The 13,431-nt window shown below is 36.6% G+C and overlaps 1 protein-coding gene across 2 annotated transcripts in view; it reads right to left on the bottom strand.

Annotated features, from left to right (window-relative positions):
• Positions 1 to 4,726: 4,726 nt before the first annotated feature.
• LOC132115393 (fibroblast growth factor receptor 1-A-like) overlaps positions 4,727 to 13,431 on the bottom strand; it is a 48,879-nt gene continuing 40,174 nt past the window's right edge. For both annotated transcript variants that reach the window (XM_059523845.1, XM_059523844.1), the window contains exons 10-18: positions 12,065 to 12,210; positions 11,832 to 11,953; positions 10,356 to 10,466; positions 9,089 to 9,279; positions 8,865 to 8,987; positions 8,195 to 8,265; positions 7,975 to 8,112; positions 7,787 to 7,892; positions 4,727 to 6,595 (exon numbers count right to left, since the gene is read on the bottom strand). In XM_059523845.1, coding sequence (XP_059379828.1) covers positions 6,416 to 6,595; positions 7,787 to 7,892; positions 7,975 to 8,112; positions 8,195 to 8,265; positions 8,865 to 8,987; positions 9,089 to 9,279; positions 10,356 to 10,466; positions 11,832 to 11,953; positions 12,065 to 12,210 — 1,188 coding nt within the window. In that variant the 3' untranslated portion in view covers positions 4,727 to 6,415. The remainder of the gene's footprint in view (positions 6,596 to 7,786; positions 7,893 to 7,974; positions 8,113 to 8,194; positions 8,266 to 8,864; positions 8,988 to 9,088; positions 9,280 to 10,355; positions 10,467 to 11,831; positions 11,954 to 12,064; positions 12,211 to 13,431) is intronic.

The following is a 13,431-nucleotide window of genomic DNA, read 5'->3' on the forward strand; positions in this document are numbered from 1 at the left end:
TAAAACACTAGTCTCATTTAAATCTAGACTTAAAACTCATCTGTTTAGCTGTGCATTTATTGAATGAGCACTGTGCGATGTCCGAACTGATTGCAATATATTTTCACTGTTTTTTATTTTATTTTATTTTATTAAAACAATTTTTTTTATGTAAAATCATTTTCTAACTGTTTTAAATTCATTTTAAATCTTGTTATTATTTTTCTTCATTATTATTTTATGTTCTTTCTTGTAAAGCACTTTGAATTACCATTGTGTACGAAATGTGCTATATAAATAAACTTGCCTTGCCTTGCCTTATGTTCAGCATAAGGAAGCAACTCATACAGGTTTGGAACGACATGAGGGTGATTACATGATGACAGAATTTTCATTTTTGGGTGAACTATCCCGTTAGGTGGAAGTTACCTTAACATGCAGCAGAGAAAACTGGTCAAGCTGAACCTCAAGTGCCATGATGAAGAAACCTTGAAAGGTTTACATAAAAATCAAAATAAAAAATCTGCTCTGTAAAGCACAGTTTCTTTACTTGAGGAGAACGAGGAGAGAGGAAGAGAGAACAACTGATTTATGCATTTCATTGAGAGTGGGTTCAGCCCTACAGTCTTACCGAGGAAGAATTGTGTCCCATTTTGAAGCTAAACAATAGGAGTTCTGTCATGCAATTTAATCTAAGCCCAATTCAATTAGGAGAATACAAAGACATAAGCTTCAAGGTTCGGTGATATGATTAGAGAGATTGAGGCAGACATCATTGGACTGAGTCATTTCTCCCTTCCTTCCACAAAACATGAGACCCAGATTCAACTAACCTATCAAAACTGCCCTCATTTGCTCTGATCTTAGGATTGAAGCAAAAGATAAAGGGGCTCCAGTTATTAATAATTAGGTGTCAATATTTTATGTTGTACAATGCAAAGTACTCTATAGCAGTAAAAGGATAAAAAAAAAATTCTAATAATTTTAACACTGCCACTTGGTCACAACCTACATTATTAATCTATTTAAGATTCTGAAATTTTAAATTTAGAATGAGCCTCAAGCCAGACATTTGTAAAATGATATAGTGTATTTTTCTCTCCTAGGTATCATTTTGTCTCTTCAGACAGGAAAAAGAAGTTTAGCTGAAGGGCTAATGCTGTATAACAAGCTGACAAGTCAAGATCATATAGCCCCACCTAATGCATACTACAGGAGTATAATGTGTACAATGAGTATATTACGACAGCGGAAATCTGATCCAGTGTGAGCGGGGCAGAGCACAGCCTCGGGGGAACAGGTGCATTATGGGAGAAGACATGTCTAGAGCAATCTATCGCTCCTTTCCACCCAAAGTACGGCAATTAAAATGGAGGAGAAAAAAAGGAGTCTGTTTAATGAGACTTCAAATGAAAGAGAACATTACAAAAGACATTTTCTAAAACAGTAATTCCTTGATTAAAAGGGCCATTCACCTTCAGGCCATCCAAGATATAGATGAGTTTGTTTCAGAACAGATTTGGAGAAACGTAGCATTGCATCACTTGCTCACCGATGGATGCTCTGCAGTGAATGGGTGCCGTCAGAATGAGAGTCCAAACAGCTGATAAAAACATCACAATAATCCACAAGTAATCCACACCACACACAGATGTTTTTTTTTTGTTTTTTTTTACTTTAAACCATTGCTTCCAGCTAAAAGTCCTCAGTGCATAATATTGGTCTCTCTTGTGAAAAAGCTGTCTTGTCTGAATCAGGAGAGAAATATGAGCAGATCAAGCATTGTTTACAAGTCTAAATCAGTTTTACAGATTATACAAATACAATTATGTGGGAGGATCATGATGTGAGTGGAGTTTTTCCACTTATTATGGATTATGGACTCGTATTCTAGCCAGAAGTGTCTTTTACACTTTGATATACTATATAGTTTAAATCTCAGTGTTTTCTAACAATCCTTTGTTGATTTCTTTGTCAGATTTCCGTTGGTTCTTTATCGACTTTATTCTGAAGGGAATGCAGGAACAGGAAATAACAAACATTACAGGATTTCAGATTGATTGACAGATTGAGTGCCCTGTTTGGCCTTCTGTCATTTCTGCAGTATTGACACACATGCCTTACTCAAGGGGTCACTGACCCGAAACAGGGCCCACCCATGGATAAAGGTCAAGCCCTGCATCTGAGTGCTGCAACAAGACATTGTTCTATAGAAATGTAGCGGACATCTTACCCCATAAAGTGTAATAAAGTGTATTCTCCAGTTCTATGCTATCAGTTTAAATGCTTCAATTTGTTTTTATATTATATTATAAACCTAATAAATAATTGACCTCAAAAAGGGAATTCATAAGCAATATCTGCTTTTTCATGTTATCTATCTGTCACTATAGATCACAAACATTGTGCACTTTCTATTCATTCAGAACATGTGCAGAAACAGTACAGTTGTCCTCATCTAAAGTATCCAGTGAATAAACAAATCTCTCTTCATTTAGACTGCAATCTGAGGCCCTTTGAAGATTAGAGATCCCTAAATACCCTCTTTATCTACAAATTCCTACATTTTCCTTTTCAGAGAGTGATGATATCAGAGCCTGCACTCCATTAAAGATGCTCTGTTTCAGTCAGAGATATCAGACGCTCCGTGGACAGGTGCTTAGATGGCCTCAGTAGAGGAGAGCTGCTTATTTATTTCTGCTGCTTTACTCAGAACTTCACATTGGCTCAGTAATGTTATGAATACAGAAATCACAACTGCTGACAAGGTTTGAGTGTCTTTGTTTGACTGGGTGGAACATTGGTGACCATTTGTCTGACTGAGAGAATGATGGAGTATGAGAGGCATTGAGACACTATAGTAAACAATTTACTAATATAGTAAACAACACCCAGACCATGAGTCTTTTCATGAATAGGGTTCAAATAGATGTTTGAATTGCTTTATATACACATATGATTTTTTAAGTTTTTTTTTTTTTTTAAGAAGTCTTTTATGCTCACTCATCATGATTGCATTTATTTGATAAATAATGCATTCATATTGTGAAATATTATAACAATCGAAAATAACTTTTCTATTTGGATATATTTTGAAATGTAATTTATTTCTGCGATCGAAACGGAATTTGCAGGATCATTACTTCAAGTATCACAAATCTGGACATTTTCTAAATATTTACACCAGTTGTAGTATTGACTAAGTTTTGTTACACGTGCTTAAAAAACTGAACAAATATATATTTCTGGAAAATACTGAAGTTTTATAGAAAAGTTTATTATAACTACAAACCAATATTTGATCCCAAACAAGTCCCTTCTCGTAACTCTAACCATTCTACCATTTTATTAACTTTTTATTTTTAAATAATAATAATACAAAAACATATATATATATATATTTTTTTTTTGTTTATTTTTGTTTTGTGAAATATAATTTAATACTCAAAAAAGAAACACACAAATCAAAGTTCTAAAATGTATCTAAACATGTTGGTTAAAGGTTAAAAAACATTAAGTCCCATATCAACTGAACAGAAAACATCCTTTCACTGACTCTGTGAGAAAAAAAAAAAGTTTTTGTCATTCATTTTAATTGGCTTAATTCACTGCATAATGCGATTAAAAACAGCCTTACAGTGAATAAACCAATGAATACACAACTAAGAAACAAATTACTGCACTGAAACACTACACAACTATCAGGATCCTCTGATTTTGTTGTCTGCTCAGATTAGTTTGGCACAACACTGTGCACTTGCCCTATCTGTGATGCTTGGAAGTACAGGGCTTACATTGGATTCCATTCAACTTTATGTGCTGAAGGCTGAAATTCTGCTGACGTCGTTGAGTTAACACATACAGCTGTCCTGCTGACACTTCCCAGCATCTGCCCAATCTCATAATACAATTCACTTAACATCCTCCTCCCTTTCCATATATACATAAATACATTCACACACAGTGCCCTCCACTAGTGGTGATGTAGGGGCTGTCTGATATCTTTATTAGGCTTTCTGACTTCAAGACTCCACTATCTGCAGTTCTCCAGCTGTGACCCTTGGAGAGTCTTTGTCCACTCAAACTCTCCTTCTCACCATGAATCAGGACGATAGAGACACAGATTTATACTATCTTTAGTTGATTGGGACTTCTTAATTATTGCCCTGATTGGTAGAAATCGAGATTTTCAAAGCTTTAGCTCTTTTCTTACAGCCACTTTCTGTTTTGTGAAGCTCAACAATCTTGTTCTGCACATCAGAGCTATATTGTTCGATTTTACTCTTTGTGATGGATGATTAAGGGCATTTGGTCTTTGTGTTCCTCATATTTATAATCATTATATTTATAATAAATCTATATATTATAATTTTATACAAATGATTGGGAATACACTTCAGAGATATTTTGCTCAAGAATTTCTAGGGGTGCCAATAATTGTGGCCAACTTACATTTAATAATGAGATTATATATATATATATATATATATATATATATATATATATATATATATATATATATATATATATATATATATATATATATATATATACACACACACAATGTGGTCACCATTCACTGTACAGAAAGGACAATCGACAGTGTTTATAACAGCCCCTTCCATCTTCAACGAAACTTTGAAACGATATGAAGGTGAGTAAACAATGACAGCATTTTACATTGTAGGCAAACCATTCCTTGGAGTCTTTCACTTTCAACTCAGAAAAAAGACATCAACACAAGCTGTTGCATGTAAAACAAAAGTGGATACATTTATTGATGCATTAGAGCTATAAATTTGGTGTGGATTAAACTGCAATGCACCAATCCCAATCATAATGCATGCCTGTGGAGAACACAGACGTGCAAGTCCATATCCGCTGACCCGAGGTGTGTCTCTCAGAACAAAACAGTGTTCCACAAATTAAAATTTACTGCCACTGTCCCATAAACATGACAAACCGCATTAAATTTAAACTGCTGTATACTCTGCAACCTTCAACTATATTTTCAGCCGTATAAATCAAAGCTGGTACTTTTGTCTTGGCTGTAGCAGCGTGAGCTGGTGGTGGGCATCAGGGTTCATTTGGCTGAAGCAAGTGTGCGTCGCTAAGTACGTGTAGTGGAAGTGATGCATCAGCCGCTGGAAGGGAGCCAATCTCCACGGTAACAGTGTCTGCTGTCTGACGCGTTTGTAGCATAGCACCTCGTGAAGCTATAAATAAAGCGCTAACGGCTTTTACACTGTAAGGTATGCATTATAATTTTTAATCAGCCCTGCTAACCTGTGGCAAATGAGAGAGTCAGTTTCACTGTAAACATAATTTATGTTGTAAACTCATAACCTAGAGTGATATTTACAAGGTTCTTTATGCGGTATGAAAGGTTTTGTGATTCGTTCGTCAACAACATTTTATTGGATGTAAATTTAGTAGATTAACACAAGCGATCTGTTGATCTCAACCATATTCGACCATTGCTTTAATGTAGGGTCATCTCATTACATGAAGCTAAACATTTATAGCATCTCTCTGAGGTACATTTTATGTGATTTATATATTTGTGTTCATCGAGAATTTCATTTTTTCCTTTGATCTTTCGATAAAAATCATTGATTTGCTACGGAGGTGCTTAAGACGCGAAGAAGAGAACCTTTTCAATTCATATATTATAGCTTAAGTCTGACGCTGTACTCCGTACCATCAGGAAGATAGCAGCAGTTTTGAGCCACTTCTGCCAAGCTGCATCAACGGTGGAGGACAACAACATTAAGTAACAAAACTGGCCATCTATCAGCTCTTAATAATATAGTTTCATCTACAATTCTCTTGGACATTTCTCACCGTCCCTTTCGAAAAAAAGCTACACTTCAAAAAGTTCTACATAAACGCATCCTGGTACAAAAAGCAACAAAATTCAAATAGTATAATAAAAATAAGGGTAGAGTGTAAATATATATTCATATTTATACATTTTTAGATGTATTTACAAGAAAGGCTGTCAGTCAGATCAACTGTGTGCCCGTTGTTAAAATACATTCGGGCAGAGCATTTAGTGGAAAACATTTTCTAATGAATTTGGTCAAAAGGAAGGTCTTTGTTATTATCTAAACACTCCCAGCATCCATCAATCGGTTCCTCATTTGATGATGGTAACGTCTTTACTACAGATTGCAGGAGGATATTTTATATTGACAAGTCTTGAGAAACACATTTTCTGCTCATGTGCCCTATAGCTTTATAGCAACAACAGGTCAGTGAAGGCCCAGTTTGTTCTCTTCCCAATCGTGTGAAACTAGCGTCTCATCATGTGAAGTCATGCCCCGCTCTTCAGCTTTTGGCCGCTCTGTAGTGTGCTATGTGGCAAAGCATTGTCTCCTAGAGTTCGTGAGTCCAGTCAGGTAGCACACTGGAGAGGAACTGAATGTGAGTGAGCTCAGCGCTTTTTAAACGCCACTCCGCGGTTGGGATGAGGGGGGAGTTTGGGCAGGCAGGGCTCATCAGCGCCGGGGTCATGGGAGAACACCGAGTCTTCACTGGAGGAGCACGTCGAGCTGCGTGTGTCGGGGAAATTGGGAGAAAACTGGTCCAGAGACACAGACAGGTCCAGATACTCCTGAAAAAAAATGTAAAATACACAGAAAATTTATTATTATTGTTAATACAAAAACTATTATTATTATTATTATTATTATTATCATCATCATTTAGCTGTTGTTAAAATGTATTATTATTGAATAATTATAATAGCTATTATTATTATTTGGTAATTTATTTGTATTATTGTTGATGATGATGATGTAGTTGATTATTAGTAGTAATTATTTAATAATAATAATAAATAATTTTGTTATTGCGTTATTTCATAATTTATTATCAATGACTATTAATATTATTAATTCTTGAACCATTACAACAATAATAATAATTACTACTACTACTAAAGAACAACAAATTATTTATTAAGAATATTATTAAATAATTAATAATATTATTAATTATTGTCTGATATTTTTATTAGGCTTTCTGACTTCTAGGCTTTCTGGGGAAGTCGTGGCCTAATGGTTAGAGAGTCGGACTCCCAATCGAAAGGTTGTGAGTTCGAGTCTCGGGCCGGCAGGAATTGTGGGTGGGAGGAGTGCATGTACAGTTCTCTCTCCAGCTTCAATACCACGACTTAGGTGCCCTTGGCATCGAACCCCCAACTGCTCCCTGGGCGCCGCAGCATAAACGGCTGCCCACTGCTCCGGGTGTGTGCTCACAGTGTGTGTGTGTGTGTGTGTGTGTGTGTGTTCACTGCTCTGTGTGTGTGCATTTCGGATGGGTTAAATGCAGAGCACAAATTCTGAGTATGGGTCACCATACTTGGCTGAATGTCACTTCACTTTTTCACTTCACTTTGTTGTTATGTTGTCATTAAGTTAATATTATTTGCTTATTTATTATTATTGACATAACTATGAATCCCTGAACAGCTTCAATAATAATAATAATAATAATAATAATATTTTTTATTGGATCATTTATTTTTATTCTTCTTGATGATGATAATTGATGATTAAACTATTATTATTAAATAATTATTAATTACCGAATAATAATAATAACAATAATAAACTACGGAATAACAAAAAACACTGAATAATAAAAATGTATCATAATTATTTGATATTTCTATGCTGTTAATCAGTGTCAAAATTACAATTATTTAGATTTTTTTTTTTTATATCGTTTTTTTGCCGCACAGTTACAATGCAATGTAAAGCACTGAAAGCTGATTTGTGGATATCAAAGTGTTCTGGCTCACCTGATTGGACGTCATAGAGAGGGTGCGGTCTAGATCCTCCACCAGATGTTTGAACGTGGGTCTCTGAGATGGGACGGCATGCCAGCAATCTCTCATCATCATATACCTGCAAAAGGAACACGGGTTTAAAAACTGTAATAAGAAACCTCTAGCATCATGACAGAAAGTATAGCATTAAACGATTTTACAGTTCATGGGTACACGTGGAGGGGCGGTCCATGCGGTGGCCCTCCTTTAGCAGTTTAAAGAGCTCTTCGACAGGGACACCTGGATACGGTGAGCCGCCAAGAGTAAAGATCTCCCACAGCAACACCCCAAAAGACCACCTTACATGCAAAGAATGACCATTATTAACAGAAAACTGCATTTAGTATCCGAGTGAGTTTGAGAGAATATATTCAGACGTACACGTCACTCTGATGGGTGTAAATGCGGTCGAACAGAGCTTCAGGCGCCATCCATTTCACTGGTAAACGACCCTGTGGAAAACACAAGCCCTTCATTCATTTACTCATCATCTGTTTGGGATTAAAGAACTGATATACAAATGCTGCCTTCAAAACCTGCTGGGAGGAAACTGTAATTATTAGTGGGGCTTGCGATTCGTGTTGCCCCATAGACATGTGAAGGAACTGAGCACAAGTTTTTCCTACTATGGTAACTTTGCATAGGAAATCTGCATCAGACATAACTCTGGATCACAATGTCATAGAGACATAAGGGTGGGCTCATTTTACTCAAGCAACCAATCAGTCCATTTAGATCATAAATAACATCCCAAACCTTAAGAAGCATATCTTCGATCTTGGGGGTTGGTTTATATCATTCATACTGGTAGACAGCCTCTGCTTAGCCTGCACTCACATTTTCTTTAGAAAAAGTACATATCTAGTTCTGACTCAAAGTAGGTGCTCAAAGAAGATCCCATTGGTACAAGAATTGTCTCATAAAATGTGTTAATTCAGACAATAAATCGCATGGACAGTTTCATAGTACTAAAACAGCAAACAAAGACCAAATTAACATCATTTCAGATTTAATAAATTGACTTTTCTTATGTTTCAGTCCAAAATCTTACATTGGTGGTCTTCTTGTAGTAATCAATATGATGGATGTCTCTGGCCAGGCCGAAGTCTGCGATCTTCATAACGTTATCTTCAGTTACCAGGACATTACGGGCAGCCAAGTCTCTATGAATACACTACAACAGAGAAAACATGCATGCATATCAATCAAGCAAATAATTAATCAGTCATATGTTAAGTTGACTGATATGAGAACAGAAGCATTTGAGATACCAACCTTCCTGGAAGCGAGGTATTCCATGCCCCGTGCCACCTGGTAGGCACAGGACACCAGGTCTTTGACTGACATGTTCTCCTCAGGCACCTGGTCGGGGTTGTAGCAGTACTCCATCCCAGGAGGACGACGTGCACGCAGATACTCCCGAAGATTGCCCTTTGAAGCAAACTCCACAATGACGTAGAGCGGACCTGATAATGGACATATAACAATATTTCAGTCACATAATTCATATAGGAATACAACCCAACTGATCAAAATTAGTGGTTGAACGAGTTTTACAATGGCTAAAGCTATTATAATGCCAGTATAAAAGCTGCCTTTACAGTAACTTTTGATCAACTGAATGCATCCTTTATAAACAGTTTTTCCTTCTCCCGTTTTAAAAAAAATCTGTCGACATGAAAACGCAAACGTATGCTATGACGCACTGTCAAGAGCATGCCAAACCAATAGCTGGCGATATAATCTTAACCGTAAAGCCATGTTGGCCAATCAGATGCCTGAAAAAGTTTCCCGTAGGTGGCGATAACAGTGCAGACTCCGACGTCACAAGCCAAAAACTCTGGTTTTGCTGTCTACACGATAACACTGCAAAACAGGAGTTTTTGAAAATCTTAACCTTTGCAGGCGTTTTCAAAAATGTTCGGTTTCAGTGACCTGGTGCTGCGTTTGCGTGTGGATGAACGGTCTAACCGCGTATAAAATGTTTTTAAAAAAAATAACCGCGTGTTGATATCGCCTAAACCTATTAGAAATCTTTTTCATTTTAAAGTTGTAAATAAAGCCAAAATAAATAAAATATAAAAACTTTTTACAAATGTAACAAGAAATTAGATTAAGTACTAAATTGACTAAAACTGAAATATTATATATATATATATATAACTAATAAAAAAATTACAAAAACCAATAATATAATCGTGCATAAAAACAAACAAAAAAAAAAACAGTAGTGTACTTAATTCACAAAATATTTTTAAACAAATTAATATTTTATTTTATACCAAGGTAGCCTTAAAGAGACCGCTGTTTGTAATCGAGGATTTACAAGTGATTCAATAACAAAGCTGGGTTTAATTTATCTAGCATGTACAATCACAATAGTTGGACTGAAGATAACATCTTGTCCTTTTGAAGTAAAAAGCGTAGCATGCCTAACAAATTGATTTTGAAATATGAAATGATTTACACCCGTATTGCATTATCCCTAAATGTCTCCATCGGCCCACCCATCTCTCTACCTCCTTGACTCATCCTTACTCACCATCTTGTGTGCAGGCCCCCAGCAAGTTGATGATGTTCTTGTGCTTGCCAATAATCTTCATCATTTCCATCTCGGAGATGAGGTCTGACAGGTCCTTCTCTGTGGCATCGGCTACAAAAACAATATTGATGAACACACAAATATCTTAGTATGACAGGTCACGAAGCCTTCAGCCTCTAAGCTGTGAGGGGCAAACAGTCGGTGCAGATGGGTCATTTTATTTATGCTTTCCTTTTCCATTTTTTTCCGGTGTTGACTTGAAGTCAACTTAATAGCAATACAGCTTATTTAATGTGTGTAATCTGATGCATTTTCAGTGAAACTCACTTCTTGGTAGAAAATATTGTCTGACAAGAGTCTGACTTGATTTTAGTGGATATTAAAAAATATGGCTATACTATTACGTTTTTTTTTCTTTTTTATAAATAATATTAATTGATGAATTGTGTACACCAAATCCAGGGACATTTATTATTTTGTTCATATTAATTTAGTTTGTTACAATTTATGATTGTGTTGAGAAAAAGACTGTCTATGTATGATGCATTACAGATCAGTAAGTGAGTCAGATGTTAATTAAGTGAATGAATCAAAGGGAAAACGAGAGTTTCAAAGTCTGTTGGTGAGTCTGCTTCACCAATTCAGCTTAAAGAATCAATTCATAAGAATAATTTATTTGCGAATCAACAAACCTAAATATGACAGATATGATTAATTATGCAGTAGTGCTGCATATTCAGCAATGCAGGGCAGTGTTTTTATTGTTAACAAGCTATTAGAATTATATATATATATATATATATATAGCTGCAAATAAAGCTATAGTATTACGTAAAAATTTGAATAAAAACCTAAAAAAAAAGAAACATTGCCTTGGTAACTGAAATAAAAACAGTTTAAGTTGAAGTAATAAAATTACTAAAAACAAACAAACAAATAAATAAATCTAAAAAGAACCCAACATTCTAAATATTTACAACAAATTAAAACCATGTACAAAAAATAACAAAAGCACATAAGATTACTAAAAATGTAATGAAAACTGACAATATAAAATAAAAAATAAAAAGCTAATTAAAAATTATTATTATGATATCTATATTAAAAATAATAATTAATTATTTTACAATCGCATATAAATAAAAAAAATAATAAAAAAACGTAAATAATACTAAAATGATACTAATTCAGAAATCATCAGCACACAGAGTCAGATTGTTTGCTAAAGTTTGCAGGCATTCACTCACTGAGGAGGGGATGGGAAACAGCAGAATAAACAGCTGCTGTGGTATGGTATGAGAGACAAGAGCTCGATTAACATGCTTCAGTGTCAAGGTGAAATACAGGCGAAAGCTCAGCAGACCATCAGTTTCCACATGAGATACTGAATTCCAGACAGAGTTTGCTGAATTATTTCCAATTTTACACCACACATCACACAACTGTCGGCTAACAACAGCGGCAGAAAACACTTACATTTGAGCATCTTGACAGCCACTTTGGTGACACGACTAGGTTTGTCTTTATCCATCCCAATAGCCTCAGCCATCATCACCTGCCCAAAGCAGCCCTCGCCAAGCGGCTTCCCGAGAACCAGCCTGACACACAAGCACACACGATATTAAATCACATGAATAAACAAAATTTCACCAGGCCATACATCAGATGGACAACAGATGAGGAGTACAGTGTATGTATGTGTGTGTTACCTGTCTCTGGCCACCTCCCAGCGTGGGTCCTGGGGCAGTTCATATTCGGAGACCCCTGACAGCATAGGGGAGCCGCTGGAGGACAGACGCGAGGGCCGGACCAGCATCCCACCCGAGTGCATAGACGAGCTGGAGTCTACAGACACCTGTACAAAAACACTTACAATTACTCTCCATACAACACAGCAAGAGAAATACACAAATGGAGACTTGTGTGTATGTGAGTTACTTGCTCAAGAGGCACCTACAGACACTGATGCAGATACCAAAACCCAAAACTCAATAATCAGCTCAACAAGAAATTAAAAGTTTACCATTTGTGACCAACATAAAACCTTAAGGGAAAACGATTTCCTCATGCAGGTTTCGCAACATATTTAAGTTTGTCACATAAATTCAGAGATGCTAGGTTCGAAAGTGATCTATACATTGCTGTGGGGAAAATCTGAAAATTTCAGTAGCAATCTACATGATCTGGAATTTCATGTCAATTTAGCAATGCCGGTTTCATAGCAGGTTCAAGTTGGTCATGCCGATTCGTGACTTAATATGTCACTAGACTATTGACAAAAAACCTCAAGCCTTGCAGATGGCTAAAGCGGATTCCAAATCATCAGTTCTCATTATGCTGGATCTATCTGCTACCTTCGATACTGTAAATTATCTGATTCTTCTGTCCACCCTCTCATCACTGGGCATCACAGGGACTCCACTTCGCTGGTATTTATCTTATCTCACAGGTAGGTCTTTCAGAGTGGCTTGGGGAGGGGAGGTATCCAAAGCACATCACCTGGTCACTGGGGTTCCTCAGGGATCAGTTCTCGGACCCCTCATCTTCTCCATATACACTACATCACTGGGACCCATCATCCAGGCACATGGTTTCTCCTACAATTGCTATGCTGAAGACACAGCTCTGTTTTCATTTCAACCAGATGATCCAACAGTAGCTGCATGGATCTCAGGCTGATCGGTGGATATCTCTGCATGGATGAAGGAACATCACCTACAGCTCAACCTGGCAAAGACTGAGCTTCTTTTCTTACCTGCCACTCCGACTCAACATCAGGTTTCACCTTCCAGTTAGGTTCATCAACAATTACCCCTTCAATTTCGGTCAGAAATCTTGGTGTAATTTTTGATGGCCTGCTAACTTTCAAAGACCACATAGCAAAAATCGCTCGTTCATGCAGGTTTGCATTGCACAACATCGGAAAAGTCAGGCCCTTCATAACAGAGCATGCTGTACAATTTCTTGTCCAGGCCCATTTTTAGGCTAGACTTCTGCAATGCACTTCTGGTTGGACTTGTTGGGATACCCGTTGCGGCTCTCATCAAGTTCAAAACAATGACGCTTGCATATCAAA

The sequence above is a fragment of the Carassius carassius genome, chromosome 34 (genome assembly GCF_963082965.1).
Source record: "Carassius carassius chromosome 34, fCarCar2.1, whole genome shotgun sequence".
NCBI classification, from domain to species: domain Eukaryota; kingdom Metazoa; phylum Chordata; class Actinopteri; order Cypriniformes; family Cyprinidae; genus Carassius; species Carassius carassius.